General features: G+C 37.5%; 4 protein-coding genes and 2 pseudogenes across 5 annotated transcripts; 3 read left to right on the top strand and 3 right to left on the bottom strand.

The window, feature by feature from the left end:
- Nucleotides 1-900: 900 nt before the first annotated feature.
- On the top strand, nt 901-4047 carry LOC147483591 (F-box/kelch-repeat protein At3g23880-like). Its single transcript, XM_086577335.1, has 2 exons — nt 901-2282; nt 3688-4047. The coding sequence occupies exons 1-2, from the start codon at nt 1014-1016 to the stop codon at nt 3706-3708; spliced, it is 1290 nt and encodes a 429-aa protein (XP_086433461.1). The 5' UTR covers nt 901-1013; the 3' UTR covers nt 3709-4047.
- Nucleotides 4048-7469: 3422 nt separating this feature from the next.
- On the top strand, nt 7470-10289 carry LOC147483590 (DNA N(6)-methyladenine demethylase ALKBH1C-like). The gene is made up of 4 exons (XM_086577334.1): nt 7470-7691; nt 7924-8427; nt 8685-9020; nt 9816-10289. Exons 1-4 carry the CDS (start codon nt 7596-7598, stop codon nt 10089-10091), a joined length of 1212 nt encoding a protein of 403 aa, XP_086433460.1. The 5' UTR covers nt 7470-7595; the 3' UTR covers nt 10092-10289.
- Nucleotides 10290-10477: 188 nt separating this feature from the next.
- On the bottom strand, nt 10478-15376 carry LOC147483589 (tetrahydroanabasine acetyltransferase-like; annotated as a pseudogene). Its single transcript, XR_015205524.1, has 4 exons — nt 15371-15376; nt 14969-15220; nt 11327-11525; nt 10478-11036 (listed from the first exon to the last, which is right to left on the bottom strand). The product of XR_015205524.1 is annotated as a tetrahydroanabasine acetyltransferase-like (transcript).
- A 675-nt stretch (nt 15377-16051) lies between these two features.
- On the top strand, nt 16052-19046 carry LOC147483588 (DNA N(6)-methyladenine demethylase ALKBH1C-like). The gene is given in 6 exon segments (XM_086578194.1): nt 16052-16436; nt 16735-17205; nt 17462-17804; nt 18611-18670; nt 18673-18773; nt 18775-19046. Coding segments are annotated over 6 exon segments (1257 nt in total). The 5' UTR covers nt 16052-16259; the 3' UTR covers nt 18880-19046.
- Nucleotides 19047-19177: 131 nt separating this feature from the next.
- LOC147483587 (tetrahydroanabasine acetyltransferase-like) lies at nt 19178-21044 on the bottom strand. Its single transcript, XM_086578193.1, has one exon. It carries the CDS (start codon nt 20746-20748, stop codon nt 19351-19353), a length of 1398 nt encoding a protein of 465 aa, XP_086434319.1. The 5' UTR covers nt 20749-21044; the 3' UTR covers nt 19178-19350.
- Nucleotides 21045-21855: 811 nt separating this feature from the next.
- On the bottom strand, nt 21856-24239 carry LOC147483586 (pentatricopeptide repeat-containing protein ELI1, chloroplastic pseudogene; annotated as a pseudogene).
- Nucleotides 24240-26068: the final 1829 nt, after the last annotated feature.

The raw sequence follows: 26068 nt of genomic DNA, 5'->3' as shown, positions 1-26068 counted from the left end.
CTGACAATAATTGATTATATTACGTAGAATTGGGTTATCTCAAATGATGGAAAACCAATTCAGATTATTTCTGTCACGAGACATTTAGGCCTTGTTTGGCAGCATGAATTGCCCAACCAGTAGAAGGAATAAGACCCTGTATACCAGGTCTTAGTGTTTGGTCCCGTCCATTTAATGAATTGGGGCCACAACTAATGAGTACGGTATAAACCAGGTAGATTGTGAAACCAGAAAAAATATGTATAGTGGATCTTTGGGTTTAGGTGAGATAACGTAATACACGAGAGAAATACAGAAGAGAGAAAACATCATTTTATTATTCATTCAAGTTATACACTCAAAAAATTGAGCCTTCTTCTTCACCCACTCATTTTCTTCTCTCACAAATTTCTCCCTTCACCTTTCCAAATTAAAATTATATATCATAAACAGGAGGAGCAAGCAACAAAAAAAACATAAATAGTCTATGGTTTCTTCTTCTTCACCGTCTCCATTCCAATCGACCGACCATCACTTTGATTCTTCAATGAAATTATGTAGAATTGAAGTTTGATTTTTCTTTTTGAAATTATTAATACGGGTTTTCTTTGGTCGATTTGTTTTTTTTTTTTGATTTTTATTCTATTGGGGAGTGAAAAAAAAAACAATGAAAAAAAGACAATTTCTCTAAAGAAAAAGGGACCAAACAGTTTCTATAGTAACTACTTTTTGAGTATCCACCACTTGTTTTTCATACCCTAGACATATCTGAGTACTACCGAATTTCACATGGCCAAACAAAGCCTTAAGATAATATAATACATGACATAATTTAGCTCTAGCAACATAGTCAGTCGGGCTACTGGGCTCGAGCAAAAACTTAAGTTGGGCTTGGGTTTCAATTTGAAAACTTGAAGGTTCTGACAACAGACACGGCGGCATGGCTCTCTCATTATTCGTCGTCCCCAGGTACTAGCCGTTTCATTATCGTTATTAATATTATTTTAAAGAGTAATTAGAGAGAGAGAGAGTGGATGGCAATAATAACGACGAGCAACGTTGTTTTGCCAGAGGATGTGGTGTTTTACATTCTGTTATGTCTACCCGTTGCGTCTCTTTTGAGATTCAAGTCGGTCTGCAAGTCGTGGCGCGCTCTCATTGAGAGCTCTAGTTTTGTTAATCAACATCATTTCAAGGATGACTATAATAACTACAGTCTCATTGTTATGAACCCACCTAGCGCGTTTGGTAGACCTGCTCCTAATCCTGATCTTTATGTTTCCTTACTTTCTGGTAACTCATTAGAGGCGTCCGTAAAAGTGGATTTACCAGACTGTTGTAATGTCAACTTGTATAATGATAGCATTAATGCGCCCCCTAGGTGTAACAGCACATACGGCAGTATCGGCCTAAGTATAGTGGCTTCTTGTAACGGCATTGTTTGCCTATATAATAGATTTTCTAGTGATATTTTTCTGTGGAATCCTGCAACAAAACAAGCGAGAGTTCTATCAAAATCCCCATTCCCTTATCAACCAGAAGATGGTTACTTCAGTCTAGACATCTGCATTGGATTTGGTTTCGATGATAAAAGTAATGATTACAAGGTGGTGAGGTTTTTCAGTTTGTGTAAACAACCCAATGTCACGACACACAGCCCAGCTGAGGCATACAACTTGAGTACTGATTCGTGGAATATTATAGACGCGGTTTTGCCTATTATTTTTATTCAATCTGATCTGAAAGCACCATACAGGAATGGAACATATTGCTGGTTGGTAAGAAATGATGGTGTTTCACAACATGAGAAGATAGTTGGAAAATACATTCTTACATTTGATTTTAGAAATGAGGTGTTTGGGTCTCTGCCATTACCGGATGTTGAGAGTGTTGATTGTCGTCCACATTTAGCTATCTTAAGGGAAAACCTTGCTTGCATTTATAATGTGGAAAATTTTTGTGATTTCACTGATGAGTGGAGGCCTTGGGAGTGTGAAATATGGATGTTGAATGAATACGGTGTCAAAGATTCCTGGACTAAATTGTACACCGTTGGGCCCTTTACAATATCTAGACATATTGCATATGCTGCTGCTGGAAAGATAGGGCTTTCGATGAATGGAGAGTTTTTTCTGATATTCTGGAATAAACAGATATGCACGTATGACCTTGTTACCCAAGAAATAAAAAAACTTGATGTGCATGGTTATACTAATCCTAATAGTATAGAGGTTGCCGCGTACAAGGAGAGCATAGTCTCAATCAAAGGAGGAAATAATACCGCTAATAGGGTGACTTATGCAGTATGACACTATTCTCTTTCTTAAACTCAACTTTTGACCTCTATCAATCAAGTAGGCTTTGTTCAGATAATATATTATGCTTATTGGAACGAACAAGAAATGAACTTTTTCGCTTATTGATATCTTGACTTTCTTGTATATTTTGGCTTTTATGGCTTGATTGGATGTCTGTGATTACGAGAATATAGATTTGAATGAATTAGAAATCGGGTCCACCTTTTATTCCAAATTCATTTATTTTGTACTGCAAGGAATCAAAAAATTGTTTACCAAGTCTCTCATGTTCTCTTTTCCATTTAACATTCTTCATATTCTAAACTTACAAACACATCTCATGATTTATGGCATAGGATGAGGATTTGGTGTTTGTGAATTTTACTCATTTATTTGCCAATATATTGTTTTTTTAGGCTGAGTATGATTTACATTTTATATCCAGTTTGTGAATCCATAACTACTGCCACTACTGCTATAAACTTTTGTAATTGTTGTTTTATGTTTGCGAGTCTCGGCCTTTTATTCCTTCTGTATTCCTAAACAAAATCTTTCATGTCTTTGTGGGCAAACTTGATGCTTCTTCGCTATTATCTCAAACTAATGCACACTTTGTACCACTCAATATTATGTTCTTAAAATTTCCTTGTGCTGTTATTTTGCTTTGATCTAATGCAATCTTGTCGACTCACACGGTTAAATACTAGGGCTAGGTTTTTGCTTAATAAACCCTAAATCTCTCGATTAAATTCATGATTCATCGAAAACAAATTCTTTAGAGAAACCAAATTTAATCTTTCTTAATTGATAAAAAGTAATCTCTCCAAAATGATTAGGCATTGCTAGAACTAAATACAACAGGTCTGCAACTGCAAGCATTTATATATTAGAGGGGGATTGCTTGCTTAGCAACCAACCTAGTAGACTAGGAATCTACTATTTTTTGCTTCATAAGCTAGAGCAACAAGTGTATAAAACTACGATCAAAATGAACAAAGTAGACGTTTGTTGGCTCTTGGACGCATGGTACTTATTGGTGCATGGGTATATGATAGGCATGGTTTAGGTTTTGGCATTATTTATGACTGTTGGAATGTATTTTAGGTTTTGCAGGTTCTTCTTATTTTAAAAGGATTGGTTTATTGTTTTGGGTGAGGTAGCCAGATATCAATAGCATGCCTTTTATTTTGTTGTTTGACCTGCTTTTGATAATGGTCATTGGTCAGTGTCGGAATAAGGTATCTGCCATGGTCCAAGTGCCTATCTCTTGTTAGAGGAAAAAAACGTGCCTTTCGCTTTTGTACTCTTCATTTAATTTGTTATTATTGATTCCCATGCACTTTTACCTGGATGGTTTCTCACGGATTTTAACATTGAAATTTCGTTAACCAAACTTCTAAGTATTGATTAGGTAGAACACTGGTCAGCGTGAGCCTTTGCATGATCCAAATCCAGAATCTAATTGTGTAGAATCCTAAAGCAACAAAATCTTTTTGATGGAAGAGGAAAAGATGGTTCGAAGCTACTCGTGCTGTTTGCTTACTAGCATATGGTAGCGGCCTAGCAGACCTTATATCGCTGTCTGGTGTTTAGATTGTTTAGTCTCATGTCTGTCTGAATCATATATGTTATATTGTGAGTGCCTTTAGTTTTTGCTGTAGCTAGGATGGCTGTTGTGTTCAAGTTGTTGTGCGTCTATTTCTGTACTGAAAATTTCACAATATATTATTGTTTATGGTTGGTACTCTTGGTAGACAGACTTGTTTAATCAGGTTCATATGTTCAGCATCAATGTTAAGTGCTCAGATGCCAAAATGTGCGTAATAACCTCGTTTCTGAATGTATAGGGCATTCTGAAGCCATGGGAGGGTTATTATTTGGTTTTACTTTGAATGGCATGATAAATTAAGTGTAGGTCTATGTCAAATGCAGTATTGCAATTGACAGATATTTTGTGATACAGAGAAAACTACAATTTCTTTAGTTCTTCAAAAACAGTTGCGGGTTAAAACATTGTTATCGGAAATTATTAGTATTTCTTTTGAATGTTTAATTAAAGCATATCAGGTGGCATGATTGGACGAACGAATGGCGGTCAGCGCCTTCTAGCAATCCACTGACAGCTGGGTTTCCAGAGAATACTGACATATCCCTGTTTCATATTTGGCTGTCAGATATGAATATGGTTGGAATAATGTTTTAAAGTTTTTTTCCCACCCAAAATAAATTACGATGAAGGCAGACGAGATGCAATAGATGAAATGACTCAGAGACAAGTAAAGGGAGTGGATGAGTAGCTTGCAAAGCAGGCGGAATAGACGAAGGGTGCCATACTAAGATATGACCCAAGATACCAGCTTACCCTTTGATACTGTTTGTTTCGTTTTCCATCTTCGTGTGCTTTTGAAAGTAACGTTGCAATCGATGGCGTAGTAAATATTATTGGTCATCTGTCTACACAAGTTGCCGATGCACCATCCAAGTACCTCTGTTTATTTTTTCATCTTTGATTACTATTGTAGTCACTTGGTAGGTACTTGGAGCCTGACTAATGATTTGAGTCCGGTCTTAAACAATCTTGATTTGGGGGGCAAAAGTTGCTAAAGCATCATGATGGCTGCTTACATTTTGGCGTGGGTGAATTTGAGTAAGTTTGTTGTACTCCAAATTTGTTGCCTAGTTTTACCTACGAGGGCTAAACTGTATGCCAAGGTTCCTTTTTTTCAATGGCAAGCCTGTTTTAAATGCTGGCGGGCATGCCAAGGTCCTTGAACTCTGGCTATCAGCTCAAGATGTTTATTGATAAGAAAACCCCTTCAGAGGTGTCTATATAAGGTGTTTTAGGTGCCGTGGAGACTGACTCTTGGAGGGAGGTACTAGTTCAGCGTGTACTATAAGATTCTTCAGAAAGCCAAGTAACATTCCAATTAGAAATTGAGTGAAAGAAACTTGCCAATTGTAAAACACCTCATAACAGTTCTTTTATTATAATTATCATCGCCACATCAAACATCAGCTTGCATGCATAAGTGTATAAACTATAATTTGATACACAGTTCACTAAATCATTATCCACACTTCAAAGTGGGAGATCAGCATCCGGCTTGGGACAATTCTTGAGTTCATCATTGTTTATCGTTAATTCATCCTTGGCATTCGTACTTATTTTCAGTTGGAACTCTTGTATCTGCTGCTTGCCGACTGAGTTGGTATTGCACAAAATACGTGGTTTCACTTTTTAAGTTAGATCGTAAGCATTCATCATAGACTGTAAGTTGTATGTTCCCCCCAACACATCTTTAAGTGCACGTACACGTTGAATAAAGTCAATCGCATCAAACAAATCCAAAGCTTTTTCAAAGAATTCATGTTGCTTTAGCCCAGAACAAGTCCCATGTTTCTTCCACTGCTCGCCCCAAAATTTGGCATTGTTAAGATTTTGTACGTCAGGCCAGGCGGCATTCAACCTGTCCTGCAAACCTTTAACCTGTACAAGAAAATGGTTAGCATTTGTACTAGTAAAATGTACTTCATCAAATTCATTAACAAATAAATAGCTGTACCCGCGTAGGATCAAATATATCCCTTGGGGCACAGTTAGAACTTAGAAGGCTGTTTTCCTTTAAGCACGGAGGGCCATAGACCGTGGATCGAAAACATGGGTTGTCCACGGTCCTTTCCAAGGCAATGTGTTCCTGGCTTCCTGCTGCGTTACATACACTGACCCCCCATTGAAGAGCAAAGATATAGTAGTCAAAAGAACTAGGTGAGGGTGCAAGGGTTCATAATACTTGGTAGGATCAGAGAGATTTTTGTAAGCATCAGAAGACACATAAGTGGGAGCATAGACATTACTATCAGCAGCAGGTGACACAAAGTTGAGAGCAGAGACATTATTGTGAGCATTAGCTGACACAAAGGTGAAGAAGGTGAACAACATAAGGTAAGAGAAACATAACGCAGGGTGGAAGAGATTGAAAGAAGCCATATGGTGCTGTAGAGTAGAGATGTGGGGATGGAGAGAATTCTGAAACACATCACTCTTATATAGGTCCCTCATTTACTGCTGTTGAAGTATGATATTACCATATTACTGAATGTAAATATGAAAAGAAAATAAAGGCATCTTTTATAATCAAAATAAACAAAAACCAGGCAGACACCAATGAAAGCTATATGCAACAACGCGTAAACAATCTCTGTAGCTATAGTAAGGTGAAGTTAATTTCTCCTCCTACTCTTAGAAAAGAAAAAAACCACCTCTCCTACCATTTTTTGCATTGATAGCATAGAAGTACGTATTAAGTAATTGTGATAAGAAAAAACAGTCATCTTGTATAATCAAAATACCCCGATGAAAGCTACGCGCAACCACTAAAGAATCTCTAGCTAAAGTCGATGAAGTTCAATTGTCCTTCTATTTATATGAAAGAAAAACTAATAGTCTTACCATTTTTTGCAATAATAAGGTAGAATTATGATTTTTATGTGAGTTAATGTCATGCCATAATATAGCCAGGAAGTTACATGTCTCGTTCACTTGGCCCAGCCACTAATTCTTTGTCCAAAACTCCAAAAGTACCAAAAAGCAACAGCAAAATGTAATTTCCAGAGTACATCATTCATCTTAAACTTGAATGGAAACATATTTTCAGGGAAAATGTGTGCCATAATGCTACCATGAAACATGTTATCAGATCAAAGAAGTCAAACTTTTAAGAATTGGAATGGCTACACTTTCCTTAAGTTCCTGCTCCAATGCCCTATCGGCCACATGTTTTCAGGGAAAATGAGTACCACAACGCCATGAAAACCTTTTGTTAAAATCAGTGATCAACACATACGAAATTTGTCATAATTTTACGAGTTGCAATGGCTAGGTTGTCTTTGATATTATCAGTCCTTGATCTAATCGCTACATTATCGTTTGATACTTCATCTAATTGATACATTTTTCTTGTCTCGGTGACTAGGTCCAACAAGTGGAGGGTGATAACGTATGGCCAGTGAGTTCATAAAATGTTCATAATTGGTTCTATATTAAGTCTCAAGTATTAACTAACAAGAAGATAAAAGGATACTTGGGAAACAAGCAGTCAGTGAAAGCACAAATTTCCACTGAATTCATTAGAGGCCGTTTAAATTCCCAAGAATGTTTTCTTTTTCTTTTTCACTTTCCCTTTACTTTCCTCTTTTTTTCAATATAAACCACCACGGCATCACCTCATTTCTCTCATGAAACAATTCTTCTTTCCCAAAACATTCTCATCCTCTTCCCGCGCTTTAATCTCTTCTTGAAAACCTTGTTCTTGTTTCGTTATGAATCGAGTTAGAAGCCGTGGGTGGTTCCCTAATGTTCTTCAAACCTCTCCTTATTCCAACTCTAATCATGATTCTCCTAATCATCCTATTCAAGTAATTTCCTTCCTTTTTTCTCCATTTTTTATATGTTCAATTTGGTAAACTAGTATCTTGTTCTGATACTTTTTCACCCGTGACACTAATATTTTTCTGGATATTTATTGCTAAAGTGTGTAGTACAGTCGAACACAAAACGATGAGGAAATAACATACAAGTAACTGTGAATGCTGGAGCTTTAAAGTAACTTTACAAGTTTCTAATTACGAAAATTGTTTTCGTCAACAGGATCATTTTTCGGAATTGACTATTGGTAGGGACATGCCATCCCAAATTGGAAGACAACAGGAGAGTCGAAGTTCACAGTGGGATGTAGAGAGCAGTAGGTCGAAAAATCCCCATGAGATGAAAATAGTTGATTATTCCAGTGACCCAAGGCAGCATTTTCAGAATGCGTCTCGCGGTAAGGGCATGACTTCCCGCGCTAAAATTCCAGACCGCTGGGTGATTCAGCAGAAGGGCCGTACTTCTGTGAAGATGTCACCAAAGAGGAAAATGTCACCAAAGAGGGAAGATGGCCAGCATAGTCCAGAGCACACTGACACCAATACCATTCCACCATTCCATATATGTGTGAAGCAGCATGGAACTGCTGTACTAAAAAGTTATCTACTACTTGAAAGTAAAGCGCAAAAGTGTAGGGAAATTGAGAGGTCAATCAACGATCCTCGAAAAACTATTCTGAGGCCTGGGATGGTACTTTTGAAAAATTACATTTCACATGCTGATCAGGTATTCTTTCTCGCCAATCTTTACGAGTTATACCCTAGCATTTTAGGAAATGAAGAGTAACTATTTTTGCCCATAGAAACTAAATACTTTAAGATGGGTCTTCTGGTAAGTGCGATATACGTTACAATGTTTATCTTGGTGAATTTTGCCTTTCAAAATCACATTTGTTAATCTCCTGTAGTTGGGTCATTGAGTTGGTAACAATTTGTGCAGTCAAGCATTCTGCTGACGGAACTCTGATTATATTCTATATGTAGATCAAAATTATCAAAACATGTGAACAACTTGGGGGTGAAGATGGTTTTTATCAACCCGTTTACAATAATGGAGCAAAGCTGCGTTTGCATATGATGTGCCTTGGTAAGGATTGGGATCCAGAGCAAAGATCTTATGGAGATATTAGGTCTGATGGTTTCAAACCTCCTATTATCCCAGCTGAATTGAAAGAGATGGTTAGTGATGCGATTCTAGCTTCCCATGCTAAAATGCGAGATTTAGGTGTAAAGAATCCACATGAGGCGGTCCCTTGTATGGAACCAGACATTTGTATTGTCAAGTTTTACTCTAATAGTGGGAAACTTGGTCTTCATCAGGTTCGTAGCCAAACTGTATCTTTTATTTACTCAGAATATCCAGCTAGCTTGTTTGACTTTTGCACGTTTCTATTCTTATTTGTTGTGTTTGTATAATAGCTTCAGTGCGCCTAGATTTTTCATTTGGAAATATGTCAGTTATCTGTTAATTATTATTTATAGCTTGCCTACATTAAATTTCTTCTCGGACTATTCAGAAATCTATACATTTTAACAACTAATGATCACCGTTGATAGTCAATTTACATGATTTACCCAAAGTTTCTTCCTGGACTATTTTGCAGATTTGTGGAACTTTGTACTATTACTTTACATATTCTGTTTGCTTATTCTTATGTCGTGAATTTTACCTTGTGGGTTGTTATATATATACAGTTGGAGAGTATTGGTCATGCCAGTGAGTTTATCTCGTTGTCTCATTGTAAATTAAATATGTTGTTCATATAAGACCATTTGGAGATGACTAGAAGTCATGCCTCAATCCTGTGGCAATGTATGCACTTGAAGATGTTGTGACATCATCACCATTTTTTTTTATAGATTATTGCTCGAATTTATGATAAATTTCGGTGAGCTTTTAGAGTTGCACTAGGAATAATTGAGTAGTTAGTAATCCCTTAAAGTTTTCATCTTCCTTGGGGTGGTTCGCATGCTTTTCAAGAACTCGGAACATATTGTAATTTCTTTTCAGGATGTTCCGTCGATTTGTGGATAGATAGTTATTGTTATTGTTCTGTGGTTTACTGAAAATTTCTTTTAATAACTTCCTAGATTTGCTTTGTCAACCTTAAGCAGGATAGAGACGAGAGCGCTGAAAGTATTGGGAAAGGCTTACCTGTTGTCTCCTTCTCCATTGGAAATTCTGCCGAATTTTTGTATGGTGATAACAGAGATCCTGAGCAGGCAAAGAAAGTTGTACTGAAGTCTGGCGATGTTGTAATATATGGTGGAAAGTCTAGACTTATTTTTCACGGGGTGCCATCAATTATCCCAGATTCAGCTCCTAAATTCCTAGCTGAGGAAGCAAACCTACGTCCAGGTCGCCTCAATCTTACATTTAGAAAGTTTTAAGACATCCTCACAGTCATCCTACTTTTTCTTGTTAGCTTTTTCAGGTTTTTTTGTTGCTAGTGGTGCACATTATTGCTACTAAATGGATCTCAACTTTATCTACTGTATGTCTGTCTGTAACCAAGACGATCATCTTTGAAATGGAATGGAATGGAATCGTTTTCAATTCAAATCTGAATTGTTACTTATTAACCTCTACATCTGCATTGACTCTGTTCATATTAGCAATCTCGTGAACAATAAGCGTGTTCCGAGGATATCTTTACATTGTCTAAAGATGATTTAGTAGTCAGGAACTCGGGATCAACTTTGATTCTTACTGCGTATATCTTGAACGGAAAGTTGTTCAGTCACTGAGAATCATTCCAACAATATAAACTATAAAGTAGTAAAGTACCATAAAATAATATTCAACCCAAATCCATTTCTTACTTTCTAACAGACAAGTCTACAGTACTACTTAAAGATGTGAAATCATAATTCATATCATTCTCAAGATGAAGAGCATCCATCTCTCCTTTAAACTTGGTCATTGCAGCTTTTGGGAGGCAAACAAGATCTCCATGCCCACCTTTCATGGAGGAAGGAAGATACAAAGATCTAAATACCCAAATATCTTCCATGGCACTGGTATCACATTCACTGCTTCCTTCCACCCAAAATCTGCGTGTTCAGACAGACCCAATTGTTTCCAATCAGTTAACACCATTGACGCACCCTTGGCTTCTAATTTTGGTCTGTGATGGTTGATACTCTCCAAAATCCCCAGCCATGAATTAATGTATTCAGTTTTAGAAGACTATCTCTTACTATCTTTAATCAACCGCACAACCCTAGAGAGTGGCCTTTCTATCAGGTCCCTTCCCTCCAAAACTACCATTGATGGTACAAAAGCATTTCCATAGTAACCGTTAGGCAAAGATGTGTCTAAGAGCTGTTTTATTGTTGGAGTATGAGGGTGTGCTCCCCCCATATATAGTTGACGTATGTAAGTCCCATGTTTCTATAATTCATCCGTATCTTGTATTTACTATTCTCATGCATTGGGTAATTTCACACCCAAGATAGGTTAAATATAAATATGTAACTCTGGATAGAGTAACACAATTCTTTCTAACCCAATTATTCAAACATCTATTCTTCTCAATTTTTATTCTTCTTGGTTTCACTCATTACAACAATGTCACAACTCTCCTAGTATCACCATCAACATGAAATTTAACACTTGTATCCATAGATAGTCATAACTAAATCAGTTTGTCTATCTAGGATCAACTGTAAAGATTTAAACCTAGCCCTCCATATATAAGCACTTAAGACTTCTAAAGTAGTGAAATTCTCACTGAAATCCTCACTAGCACTTTCCTTCATTAAACGTATCTTGAGTCTTTTCAAAGAATCACTTCCCAAGTTGAAGCATTTATGGACTGAGTCCTTCATTGGCAAAAATGGCGAAGTAGCAAAGGACCCTTCACCTATAGGCGGTTGTATGAGCTTATTGTTAGTGGTGATACTAGAAGAATTGTGATATTGTTATAATGGGGGAAACCAATAAAAAGAAGAATGGAAGCAGGAGAAAATAGGCTTAATTAAAGTTATTCTCATACTCTACCCAGAGTTTCATATATATGCTTAACCTACTATGGGTGTTAAGGTACCCCAATACATAAGAATATAAAAGATTAAATTAATTGGCATACCAAACTGATAGTCCACACTTATAGAAACGTGGGACTTTACATTGCATACGTCAACAATATATAGGGGTGCCCGCCCTTATGTAAGGAGCAAATAAGGGGCGCATGCCCTCATACTTCAAATACTTCAACACTCCCCCTCAAGCTGTAATTACGCAAACTATGCATATTACAGCTTGGATGATAGAAATAAAGATTAGAATATTGCTCCCCCTTTCGCATAGAACTGTCTTTAGTTGAAGAACTCGAACAACTGTTGAGACGTTCTAGAAAGTGAAATTGTCGTCAGTTTAGGACTTTAGGTAATGGCCTAACTTGAATACTTAAGTTGTACCATAGTCACAAACGGTAACCATAACACATGTTTAGTGGCGCGCTGTTTGCCTGCTGCTCACTCCATTTGTTGTTATGGCTGTCACAATACAAATTGCAAACAATAACACTAATTTGATGTGTGTTTCTTGGCTGCTACTATCAATATCACTGTTGAAGTCAACAAAATACTGTCCTGGGTACTCCCAAATACAAAAGAGTGCAGTTAAGGCTTGACTGCTACCTAGATACTGAAGAGTGTAGTTTAGGCTTGACTGCTATCTAGATACTGAAGAGTGCAGTTTAGGCTTTACTGCTACCTGGAAACATGAGTGCAGTTTAGGCATGACTGCTACTTGAATACTAAGGAGTGCACTTTATGTAGGAACCGTTATTTCAGAACGAATATTTCTATAAACTGCGAACACCACGCGCAGCAGAATTAATGGGTGTCCAGGATTTGTGATTGGAAAACATACCTTTGAATCCGATTTAGATAACTCTGAGAATCCAAGCTTTATGAAATCTGAAATCAACCTCTTGATCTTCTGTTGTATTCCTTTAGAATAGATTAGACGTTGTGTGGACAACGATCTACCTACCCCCTTCTTTCTCTCAAGATCATAAACGAATTCAGATCTTCTTTTCTTGCCTCTTTTTCAGAACCAGTGAATAGTGAATTTCGGCCAGAAAGAAAGTATTCTATTTATAGGCTACAACAGGGACCATGAGGAGAAATTAGGGTTGGGCCTCCTGACGGGATTGGGCTTTCCATGTTCGCCCAGAATACACGGCCCAAGTCCGTCAACAAATGACTTATTCCAATAAAGGTCATTGTTGCACTACCGCCCTAATCCCAAATTATGTGTCAGCGTTTATGGGCTCCATATTATATGCTCGTTGATCTCCCCGTGTTTAAGATATCGAATGTCCGTTGATTAAGTCAAGTTCATCGACAACTACATTAATCAACTTCTTATGTCCTTGAGTAGTACCACTCAACCTCATTGTCATGTCGAATAAATCCACCGCGGGGTTTACATGACAATCTTTTGAGCTCCTCGGGGACATCATCAACCCGACTTTTGCGGATTACGATTCCTTCTATAATCAACAGCACACCTTACATACAATATCATTACCCAGTCCATCGAGTTTGTTGATTCACAAATGAATCTCACTCATTGATGATTTAAAGCAATGTACAATGCATGTAAATGCCCGTTATTATATCCGGATTAGGAGGACAAGCATCCATAATAACAGAGGCGTTTGTTCTCTTATATAGTCAGTATAAGGAGAAACAACCTCACTTGGTCCTGTTCAATACACACAAAGTGTACTAGTGTAATCCTATAGTCAAAATAGACTAATACCAGATTATACTACAACCGTACTAATGGTTTGTCCAAATCCATCTAGGTTGTGAACGATTACTTATACTTTATAAGGTGCTGATGATATGATCTTCTGTGTGTTCACACTATATCATCTAGAACATAAAGTATTAAACACATGCATATAACTAATATATATAATATGCATAACATTTGCCCATATGATTCTCATTCAAAATATAAAGAATTAGAGTTAATACAAAAGTAATGCTTTTAGTATATAACCCTATCACTTTAAGCTTGATTGCTACCTGAATACTGATGAGTGCAATTTAGGCTTGACTGCTACCTGAATACTGATGAGTGTAGTTTAGGCTTGACTGCTACCTGGATACTGAGGAGTGTCGTTTAGGCTTGACTGCTACCTACTGAAAGATGAATACGTACTGAATAGTAGGGATGTTATTGCTCATATTGTTGAGATGCAAAAGGGGCGCATGCCTTGGATATGCCATGTATGAGGGGCGCACGCCCTCATGACGTCTCCATATTCTCTTTGCCTCATAATCCCCCTCATATACTACTCAGTGTCCTCATATCTCCATATTCTCCCCCTAAAGTTGGAATATACAAGGCGGAGTTAGAACATACAAAGGCTTGTCTATTCCGACTTGAACTTGAAATAGAGGAAACCAAATACCAACACAATAAATAAACTGATCATCCCCAAAGTGATACAACTTGACCAACCAATACCCACTTCAAAAAAAATCAAAGACGAAATTATACGAACAAAGATCAACCAATGCCCACGTCAAGACATGTCCCCACGTCAAAGGACAATATTGTATTCACCAATAGCCATATTCTCATAACGTATAAGAATTAACAAATACCGAAAAACAAAGCAAGAGATACTCAGAGGAAGTGGAAAACTACCACAAAGCATAGTTGGGCATTCTAACAAACACTTGGATGCGGAAATATACATAACCAAATCATCGAAATCGTGAGTTTTTCAGCCAAAAAGCTTCCAAATAGAGTGCATCAAGAGAAAGGGGATATCATATAAGCAAATCAGCAGTGAACAATAACTGTGAATAGTGTTGTAAATAGTGGTGGTCAATAGTGTCCGTGAACAATAATTCAGTGAATAGTATTGTGAACAGTGCAATGAACAATGAACCCAAGAGCATAAAAGAATAGAATCAGATTTGCTCGCCGGAAAAGAAAATCTCCAACTCAAAGAAACAATACCACTAAAAAGAATAAAAGACAAATAAACCTGAGTCCTGTCAACCAAAGAGCTTCCAAAAAGAGTTCATCAAGAGAAAAATAAGACTAGATCAACAAACACCAGCGGAAACGTGCTATTTCATACAGATGGGGACATGCCTATGAATCAAGACAGAATAACTTCAAACTTATTTGTTGGTCTCTTCTTATTAAAAATATTGAAACTTGAATATTGAAAAATAATTGATTTTTTTTTTCTTGTATACTGATTTTGGGAATACCTCTCCTAACATACCACTAAACAGCTCTCCCTCTCCCAAACAGGCTCCACAGTGCACTCATCCTTTCCACTAGCAAACCCAGCCATTGCTTGGAAGAACTAAGCTGCACCATATCCATCACAGACTGAGTGTGATAAACCCGTACTAATTATTGCGAAACCTCCACATGAGAATTTGGTTAGTTGCATCACCAAGGGGTGTTTGCCATCGTTCTCATCACCAAACACTTCATAAACAAAGTGTTGTTCAAGGTCAACGTCAATCCCCTCAAAGTAGTGAAGGGATTTAAGGGTACGGAAAATGGTACCCCTTCTCCGGTGCAATTTATTTGGAGCTTACCATCTTTCAATTTTTATTTCTTTTCACAAAAACAAAAACCACAAAGAAATTTGGTACTTTCCCTCCTATGTATTCACTTCCATCTCTTTCATCTGGCCAACATTAATATCTATCAAGAGGAAAAACTCTTTAATTTTTATTATAATAACTTTTATATAGTTTATAAACGTAAACTCAATTACAAATTGCATCTTTATTACAAACCAAAATTAATAATAAATAGCCAATGAAACCATAATTGTAACTTTTTTTTTGGGAGTTTTTTTTTTTTTAATAAATGTTAGTGAAGAATTTGTCTTTTTTGTGGTGTAATCATGTAATGTCCAACTTTCACTTCAATTTTTTTTGTGGTCTTTTTTGTTGTTGTAAACTGGTTAGTGAGATATAATTGGTCCAAGTATTCAAGGAGAAGGACTCGACAATATCTGCTCCCTGACCATAACATAAAAATGTCTTCACCAATTTGGTCATATCTGGAGCGGTACCCTCCATTCATCGTCCACTTTAAATCAATACAACAACAGATTTCTTCAACATGTTTCAACGCTAGTTTTCGATTCTATAGTAAAACGAGATTGACCAATCGAAAATAAAGATGGATGGATACACTAAGAAAGTTGGCAAAATCGAGATCCATAATGCGACGGGCGAGTAAAGATCTACTAACTCCATTTGGTAACGTGCAAATGTAGAGAGAGGAGAGCACCTACGTGGAGTCTAGGTCCATTGGACCACTCCAACTATTAAATTCCTATGAGGTGAAAATGAAACGGGTTTTGGACTCTTAAGCTTAACAAGAAGATAAATAGATACTTGGGAAACAAGGCAGTCAGTGACAGCACAAATTTCCACTCAATTCATTAAATTCCCAAGAAGAATTTTTTCTTTTTCTTTTTCTTTTTCACTTTCCCTTTACTTTCCTCTGTTTTTTAATTTTTCAATATAAACCCACCTCTCATTTCTCTCATGAAACAATTCTTCTTTCCCAAAACAATCTCTTCTTCCCTCTCTTTAATCTCTTCCTCGAAACCTTGTTCTACTTTTATTATGAATCGAGGTAGAAGCCGTGGGTGCTTCCCGAATGTTCTTCAAACCTCTCCTTCTTCCAGCAGTAATCATGATTCTCCCAATCTTCCTATTCAAGTAAGTTCAATTTGATAAATTAGTATCTTGTTATGATATATGAGAGTTAAATCTTGTTACTTCATGACTTTTTCATCGTAATAGATGATGGGTATGAATTTAATAACTCATTTAGATGTTGGAAGTGTTTGTAATTTATTCACCCGTGACACTACTATTTTTCTGGATATTTATTGCTAAAGTGTGTAATATGGTCGAACACAAAACGATGACGAAATAACATACAAGTAACTGTGAATGCTGGAGCTTTAAAGTAACTTTACAAGTTTCTATTTACGAAAATTGTTTTCGTCAACAGGATCATTCTCCCCAAATTGGAAGACCACAGGAGAGTCGAAGTTCACAGTGGGATGTAGAGAGCAATAGGTCGAAAAATCCCCATGAGATGAAAGTAGTTGATTATTCCAGCGACCCAAGGCGGCATTATCAGAATGCGTCTCGCGGTAAGGGCATGACTTCCCGCGCTAAAAGTCCAGACCGGGTGATTCAGCAGAAGGGCCGTGCTTCTGTGAAGATGTCACCAAAGAGGAAAATGTCACCAAAGAGGGAAGATGGCCAGCATAGTCCAGAGCATACTGGCACCAAGACCATTCCACCATTCCATATATGTGTGAAGCCACATGGACCTCCTGTACTAAAACCTTCTCTATTTGTAAGTAACAGGCAAAAGCGTGGGGAAATTGAGAGGTCAATTAATAACGATCCTCGAAAAACTATTCTGAGGCCTGGAATGGTACTTTTGAAGAATTACATTTCACCTGCTGACCAGGTATTCTTTCTCACCAATCTTTACTAGTTATTCCCTAGCATTTTAGGAAATGAGAGTAACTACTTTTGCCCATAGAAACTAAATACTTTAAGATTGGTCTTCTGGTAAACGTGATATACGTTACAATGTTTATCTTAGTGAATTTTGCCTCTCAAAATCACATTTGTTAATCTCCTGTAGTTGGGTCATTGAGTAGGTAACATTTTGTGCAGTTAAGCATTCTGCTGACGGAACTCTGATTATATTCTATATGTAGATCAAAATTATCAAAACATGTGAACAACTTGGGGGTGAAGATGGTTTTTATCAACCTGGTTACAATGATGGAGCAAAGCTGCGTTTGCATATGATGTGCCTTGGTAAGGATTGGGATCCAGAGCAAAGATCTTATGGCGATATTAGGTCTGATGGTTTCAAGCCTCCTATTATCCCAGCTGAATTGAAAGAGATGGTTAGTGATGCGATTCTAGCTTCCCATGCTAAAATGCGAGATTCAGGTGTAAAGAATCCACATGAGGTGGTCCCTTGTATGGAACCAGACATTTGTATCGTCAATTTTTACACAAATAGTGGGAAACTTGGTCTTCATCAGGTTCGTAGCCAAACTTTATCTTTTATTTACTTGGAATATCCAGCTAACTTGTTTGACTTTTGCACGTTCCTATTCAATTTGTTGTATTTGTATAATAGCTTCAGTGCGCCTAGATTTTTCATTTGGAAGTATTTCAGTTATCTGTCGATTATTATTTATAGCTTGCCTACATTAAATTTCTTCTCGAACTATTCAGAAATCCATACTTTTTAACAACTATTGATCATCGTTGATAATCAGTTTACACGATTTACCCAAAGTTTCTTCCTGGACTATTTTGCAGCTTTGTGCAACTTTGAACTATTACTTTACATATTCTGTTTGCTGAATCTTATGTCGAGTGATTTTACTTTGTGGGTTGTTATATAATATACAGTTGGAGAGTATTGGTCATGCCAGTAAATTTATCTCCTTATCTCATGGTAAATTAAATATGTTGTTCATATAAGACCATTTGGAGATGACTAGAAGTCATGCCTCAATCCTCTGTGGCAATGTATGCACTTGAAGATGATGTGACATCATCACCATTTTTATTTATAGATTATTGCTCGAATTTATGATAAAAATTGGTGGCAACATGAGCTTTTAGAGTTGAGTTTCGAATAATTGAGTAGTTAGTAATCCCTTAAAGTTTTCATCTCCCTTGTGGTGGTTCACATGCTTTTCAAGAACTCAAACATATTGTAATTTCTTTTCAGGATGTTCTGTCGATTTGTGGATCGATAGTTGTTGTTGTTATTGTTCTATGGTTTACTGAAAATTGTTTTTAATAACTTCCTAGATTTTCTTTCTCAACCTTAAGCAGGATAGAGGCGAAGGCTGAAAGTATTGATAAAGGCTTACCTGTTGTCTCCTTCTCCATCGGAGATTCTGCGAATTTTTGTATGGCGATGACAGAGATCCTGAACAGGCAAAGAAAGTTGAACTGAAGTCTGGCGATGTTGTAATATTTGGTGGAAAGTCTAGACTTATTTTTTCACGGGGTGCCATCAATTATCCCAGATTCGGCTCCTAAAGTCCTAGCTGAGAAAGCAAACCTACGTCCAGGTCGCCTCAATCTTACATTTAGAAAGTTTTAAGACATCCTCAGTCATCCTACTTTTTCTTGTTAGCTTTTTCAGGTTTTTCTGTTGCTAGTGGTGCACATTATTGTGAATCTCAATTTTATCTACTGTATGTCTGTCTCACTGTCTGTAACCAAGACAATTATCTTTTTGAAATAGAATGGAATCGTTTTCAATTCAAATCTGAATTGTTACTTATTAAGCTCTACATCTGCATCGACTCTGTTCATATTGGCAATCTCGTGAACATCAATAAGCTTGTTCCGAGGATATCTTTACATTGTCTAAAGATGATTAGTAGTCAGGAACTCGGGATGAACTTCAATTCTTACTGGCTATATCTTAAACGGATAGTTGTTCAGTCACTGAGAATCATTCCAACAATATAAACTATAAAGTAGTAAAGTACCATAAAATAATATTCAACCCAAATCAATTTCCTGCTTTCTAACAGACAAGTCTACAGTACTACTTAAAGATGTTAAATCATAATTCATTCTCAAGATGAAGAGCATCCATCTCCCCCTTAAACTTGATCATGGCAGCTTTTGGGAGGCAAACAAGAACTCTAAGCCCACCTTTCATGGAGGAATTAAGTTTGCATGGAGGAAGGAAGATACAAAGATCTAAATACCCAAATATCTTCCATGGCACTGGTATCACATTCACTGCTTCCTTCCACCCAAAATCTACTTGTTCAAACAGACCCAATTGCCTCCAATCAGTTAACACCATTGACGCACCATTGGCTTCTAATTTTGGTCTCTGATGGTTGATACTCTCCAAAATCCCCAGCCATGAATTAATGTATTCAGTTTTAGAAGACTTTCTCTTACTATCTTTAATCAACCGCACAACCCAAGAGAGTGGGCTTTCTATCAGGTCCCTTCCCTTCAAAACTACCTTTGATGGTACAAAAGCATTTCCATAGTAACCGTCAGGCAAAGGTGGGTCTAAGAGCTGTCTTATACCCATAGTCACAACTAAATCAGTTTGTCCATCTAGGTTCAGCTCTAAAGATTTAAACCTAGCCCTCCATATATAAGCACTTAAGACTTCTAAAGTAGTGAAATTCTCACTGAAATCCTCACCAGCACTTTCCTTCATTAAACGTATCTTGAGTCTTTTCAAAGAATCACATCCCAAGTTGAAGCATTCATGGACTAAGTCCGTCGTTGGCAAAAATGGCGAAGTAGCAAAGGAACCTTCTCCTACAGGCAGTTGTATGAGCTTATCATCAATGGCTCTCCCTACAAGCCTCTCCCTCTCCCAAACAGGCTTCACAGTGCACTCGTCCTTTCCACTAGCGAGCTCAGCCATTGCTTGGAAGAACTGAGCTGCACCATATCCATCACAAACTGAGTGTGATAAACCCATACCAATTGTGAAACCTCCGCATGAGAATTTGGTTAGTTGCATCACCAAGGGGTGTTTGCCATCGTTCTCATCGCCAAACACTTCATAAACAAAGTGCTGTGCAAGGTCAACGTCAATCCCCTCGAAGTAGTGAAGGGATTTAAGGGTGCAATCAGCTATTGCTACGGAAAATGGTACCCCTTCTCCGGTGCAATTTATTTGGAGCTTACCATCGTCCTTGTTCCTCTTGAGCTTGCCTGCCAAGGGATAGTAGTAAACTAAGACCTTAGAGAGAGCTTCTTGAATTAGACATGCTGGATCAAGTTGGTTGCGGGGATTGTCGGAAGCTGAACTTCCATATTCACCATCTGCACCCATGGTTAGCTCATTATGAGTTCTATACACATAAATGGTTTGACAAAGGATCTCAAGATTGGGATCATTGTCAACAGAAGAGAAGGAAAGAATAAGGTCTGAGGGTGTGGCTTGTGAGGGGCTTAACAAGCACAGATTCTTTTCTATCAACATGCAGGGTAGCACTATATGCTGCCATGTATAATTGGTGCTAATCTGAGAGACTTAATAAAGGTTCTGTTGTGAAACTGTAGTAATGGTTCTCAGCTCGCTGCCTAAATATATAGCAGTAGGAAAGTAGCTAGTGATCAAAATGTTGTCATTCCCTTCATCATTCTGTAACAGACTAGTGTATGTATAAGTATTGACAGCTCCATCCTGCACTATAACATTTGGATGATCATGAGTGGATAGTTCAGAAGTGGAGATATTGATTAGCTTTCATGAAGTTGAGGGGTTGCAGGCTTGCTGAACCATGTAGATTACATTTTTAGTTGTGTCCAGTAGAAACAAACGTGTGGACCATTGTAAGATTTTATAATAAATCTCATGCAACGAATTATCTTAGATAGCCTTATTCTTTTTCTTTTTTTCTCTCTTTTCGCTAAGTGAGCAAGTTGCATTGATAATAATGTAAATGTACAAAGGACAGTTACATTTCAACCAATGAGGCCAGGAAACAACATCAAGCGAATATAGTGGTATTGCAGATAACTAACCACCAAATACCAATACGTTAGAAAAAGGATTCGTCGTTGAAACTCCCAAAAGCACTTATCTAAATTTGGTCAACTTCCAAGAAATGCTGATATTGTTCTCTAAATCTGACAAGAAAGATGAGACAGCACCAACAATTGGGTACTTATGTGCCTTGGGCAGCATCTGTGAAGAATGCATGACGACAGCATGAAGACAATATTTCATAATCTAATTAAGTTCTAACAAGAGCATGAGTTTGGGGCTGTGGACAAACAGCAGGCTTAAAAATTGATGGTGACCCAGCTTTCTTACACAAAATAAAGGCCATTTCCTGAAAAGACCGATCAGATCATCAGATGACGAACCATTGGTCATTTACTATTGTACCTAAATATACAGGAAATTTTCCTGTCTTTTCCTTGGCCACCGTTTTTCCTTTTTGAATATCAAGAAAAAGAAGATCATAAGGTGGTGTAGCATCATGAACAGAGAATATGTGAAATTCTGTAATTGTGTTGATTTATTGATATGTTATCGTAAACAGGTTAAATTATGATATGTCTAAACCTATGTAATACTGGAAAAAGAAAAACTCATTTCTCGAGGTGAATCATAATAAACACAAACTCGATGCCAGTCATTAACATGTATGTAAATCAAATGTAGAGGTTGGTTGACATCTACTTCGATAGTGTTCATTGAGGTCGGGATGTAAAACCACTTCTACAGACTAAAATTCCATAATAACAGAATGCTACGATATAAAACACAGCTTCCAATTCTTTACATGAAACACTGGAAAGGCGATTTAAGCATGCCGTATGCCACTTCACCTCGCAGCAAAACACATCATTGCAGAACCAATCAACGCCTATCTTGGAAGCCAAGAGCAGATCATATAATTTCAAACAACCAAAATTTCAATTTCCATATTTTTGTGTCCAGCCTCCAGCATGGGAGGCAGCTACCAGTCCTGGTATAAACTTGACGAAGACAGCATACACATTTTTGCATCCCCTCACTAATGCTTCCGTTCTGCTTCCTGCATAATGATAATAGAACTTTAGAATTTTGCAGAACCATCTCCTGATTTGCGATACAAGTGAGATCTCAAATTTGATATCCTTGTGTTGCTCTCCCTTTTAGAGAACTTGAGCAGACCTGATTCAACACTGTAAAAGTAATGTAATGATATCCTCTTTATTTCATGTATCCCTGTTTCATGGTTGAGTAAGTATTAGAGACCAAGCACAGCCCGCCACAGCCCTCACCAGTGATCACCACAAGAACAAACTCCATCATTGAATCGATGAAATCGATTTGAATCCTGCCACAATCTCTCTCCTTTCAATTTTTGAGATAAGCCGTTGCGGCATGGCAATCTATACACACTCGAAGATTCTTGGCGATAGTGATCTGAGCCCCTGGTGGTGTACTAACGAGCCCAAGTCCAATGGCAAGTTTCTCGCTGTGACTGAGAAGTATCTCTTCCTTGGCATGCTCATCCACACTCTGCACGACCACACTAGTATTTGGTACGTACCCATATGTTTTTCATCTTCTTAATCAAACCCTTCAAGTAGGTATAAATGTCTTTATGGAGAGGATGTGATCGATCTCCCGACTCAAATGTGTGGATGGTCTTGTTGATCTCAATCCATGTACTAGCCTTCTCTTTCCTTACTCCTCTATCTACCATCAACCTTCTAACTTTTGAAACATTCTCCAAGTCTCCAACCAGACCATAGAAATTGGATAACAATATGTAGGCTCCAGCTTCTTTAGGTTCCAACTCAAGTAATCTCTCACCAACTCTCCTTGTTAACTCTACATTCTTGTAAGAGAAACACGGTGTTAGGAATGCTGTCAAAAGCTTTGCATCAGGTTCGATTGGCATTGTCTCTATGAATTCAAATGCTTCCATGAGACGACCTGACCCAGCATAAGAAGATCTACCATACGTGTAATGCTCCATTGTGGGTGTCATACAGTATATACTAATCATGCTATTGAAGTTCGTCCACCCTTCATCTACTAGTCCTGCATGACTACAAGCAAAGATAACACCCAAGAAAGTGATTCCATTAGGTACTATACCCTCCAGTTTCATCTGATCAAATGTTTTGAGAGCCTCCAATCCAAGACCATGTTTCCCAAACCCCATAATCAAAGAAGTCCAAGAAACTATATTCTTAAATGGCATTTCATTGAAACATAAACACGCATCCTCCATTCGCCCACTCTTACCATACATATCAAGTGTAGCATTCCCAATGGGAAGATATAGCTCAAATCCATCTTTAATCACCAAACCATGAACTTGTTTACCATTAACCAATGCAGCCATATCAGCACAGACCGAAAGAACACTAACCATTGTCATAACATTCCCTCTAACTCCCTCTACTTGCATTTTTTCAAAGAAGAACAGAGCTTTTGCACCATCCGAGTTCAATGCAAGGCCCGATATAAGCGCATTCCAAGAAGCCACATCTCTATCAAACATATTTAGAAACAAATGGATTGCTTCCAACGTAAAATGACTCCTACACAACGCAGTGATCATTGCATTCCTTGCAACCGTATCTCTCACAGGCATTTCATCAAAAACTCGCCTAGATTCTTCAATACTAAAGCATTTTGAGTACATGTCCACAAGGGTTGTCATTAAAACCATGTCTTTTTGAAACCCAAGTTTTAAAATTTGGCAATGAGCTTGTTTTCCTTCTTGTAAAGCTCCATTACTTCCACAGTTTTTGAGAACAGTGGACAGTTGAAATTCGGTTATTTTCTGTTGAGGTTGTTGGAGTTTACGGTTTTGGCCTTGGGTTACACGAGAAATAACGTTTTCAGCCCATGAAGAGTGAAGTCTATGGAGAACTTTTGTGAGGGCATTTTGGAAATAGAATTGTGGTTTAGGAGTCAGAGGTACGTAAGACATGTTGCACTCTGCCTAAGTTGTCCTATTGTTCAGACTTCAGAACACCTTATCAGTGTATATGCTTATATATAACCGTGTCAAAGTTTATGGGGTGGGTCGCTTATCTTTATTCTTGAAAATTTAGGTTGAGAAAATGAGATTGCATTGAAAAAACCAGATTGCTGAATAATGTTGGTGACAAATTTGTATATCCTTTTTTTTTTCAATAATTAACAAATTTGTATATCCTGGAGCATTGTTAGAGCATCATCAACGCATTTCCATTTTGTGTTGTGACACCTCATCAGTTTTGCCGTTCAAAATTTCTAAAACTAAGGGAAGAACCAACGCATTTTGGGTAAAATTTGCTTTTTAATTTTGGACGGGACAAGTTGTCTCGTGCCAAATTACAAAAGCCCAACAGTCCAAAACCCCAACAGTCCAAAACCCCAACGGAATTTTTTATTAAAAAAAACAAAAAAAAATCTGAACGGATCAAATTGTCAGTCTTGCGAGACATTTCTATTTTGGTTCTAGATTTGAATTTTTTTATTAAAAAAAAAAAATGTTGGACTGCTAAAGTAGTCCCGTCCCACTCTTGGACGGGTCAAGTTGTCCCGTGCACACCATTTCTATATTCTTTACCAATTTGGCTCCAGTTTTGACAATTCTTAAAATCAAAACAATCATTTGACAACGCGATGGTGACGAAAATTGCTATAAAAATTGTCAACTATCACATTGAAAATGAAATATCACAACGCGTTGATGATGCTCTTAGGGTGTTTTTTATTTGTGGAAAGTGTATCCATGCGCAAGTTCTATTTCACTTCATTTTGGATCATATTATTTATCTTTTATCTTTAGGGAATTTTTTACCATTTTTTTTTTTTTTTTTTGCTAGCCTATTTTAAATGATATCAGTAACTCATTGATACTAGCCAAATTCGAACCTCATGCCTGGTATCATTACCCAAATATTTTACCAATGTCACGCCCCGAGACCCAACACACATCCCGAGGACGTGGAATGAATCTCGAGGCAGACACCTATCCCGATTCTACCGAAATTTCGGCTGAGTTTCCTTTGTTTGATCGGCGTTAAGTAAACCCTAAAACTGTCATAACTTGTCATAAACCACGGACATCTTATAATTCCCCTTCCAACAACCATACATACATCCAACAACCATATATACTACACTTAACTCTAACTACTACAGGGATATGGCGATATAACTACAAAACAAGGAGAACCGATTTGCCAAATCACGATTATTACATCAAAATGACCTAGCTCTCTATATATACAACAAAAAGAAGGAACTATCTCTATACATCCAAAGAAAAGAGCTAGGCTCATTATATCTGACAAAAGAATAACCTAGGTCATCTCTATACGGTCCAAAATATAAACTTGACTCGCCCTCGTCAAGCATGGGGAAATCCTCCCAAATCACCATACCCGAGTCATCACTAGGGTTAGGGAAACCCTCCTCATGGCAAGAATCGCTCGTGCGAAATGTTAAGTAGGATGAGCAAACAACTATGCCGGATGAAAGCGCACATAGCCAATAAATAGTTTACTTATAGAAAACATTTAAAACATGCGGGGTTTCTATAATAGTATTCAAATATTGTGACTAGGTATATATACATCACTAACTAGCAGAAATCCTCTTGACATGCTTCATTGATATATAAAATAGAGTTTTCACAATCATCATACAACTATTGTGGCATTTGCATCCTATTAGAATGGTGAGGGAATGCGGTACTCACCCGATCCGCGAGGCAATCTCGGTTCGATACTTCCCGATTGTGAACCATGCGCGGTTGTTTTTTCGATTTTTCACCGCGGGGAGTTGAAATGCC

This window comes from Coptis chinensis, chromosome 8 (genome assembly GCF_015680905.1).
Source record: "Coptis chinensis isolate HL-2020 chromosome 8, ASM1568090v1, whole genome shotgun sequence".
In the NCBI taxonomy this organism is placed as follows: Eukaryota; Viridiplantae; Streptophyta; class Magnoliopsida; order Ranunculales; family Ranunculaceae; genus Coptis; species Coptis chinensis.
This window is presented reverse-complemented; position numbering and strand designations above follow the sequence as displayed.

Coding starts and splice junctions, on each gene's coding strand:
- LOC147483591 (XM_086577335.1), top strand. CDS start 1,014: ATGGCAATAATAACGACGAGCAACGTTGTTTTGCCAGAGGATGTGGTG. Junction 2,283..3,687: donor CTAATAGGGTGACTTATGCA/GTATGACACTAT, acceptor AGTATTGATTAG/GTAGAACACTGGTCAGCGTG.
- LOC147483590 (XM_086577334.1), top strand. CDS start 7,596: ATGAATCGAGTTAGAAGCCGTGGGTGGTTCCCTAATGTTCTTCAAACC. Junction 8,428..8,684: donor ACATTTCACATGCTGATCAG/GTATTCTTTCTC, acceptor TTCTATATGTAG/ATCAAAATTATCAAAACATG. Junction 9,021..9,815: donor GGAAACTTGGTCTTCATCAG/GTTCGTAGCCAA, acceptor AACCTTAAGCAG/GATAGAGACGAGAGCGCTGA.
- LOC147483587 (XM_086578193.1), bottom strand. CDS start 20,748: ATGTTGATAGAAAAGAATCTGTGCTTGTTAAGCCCCTCACAAGCCACA.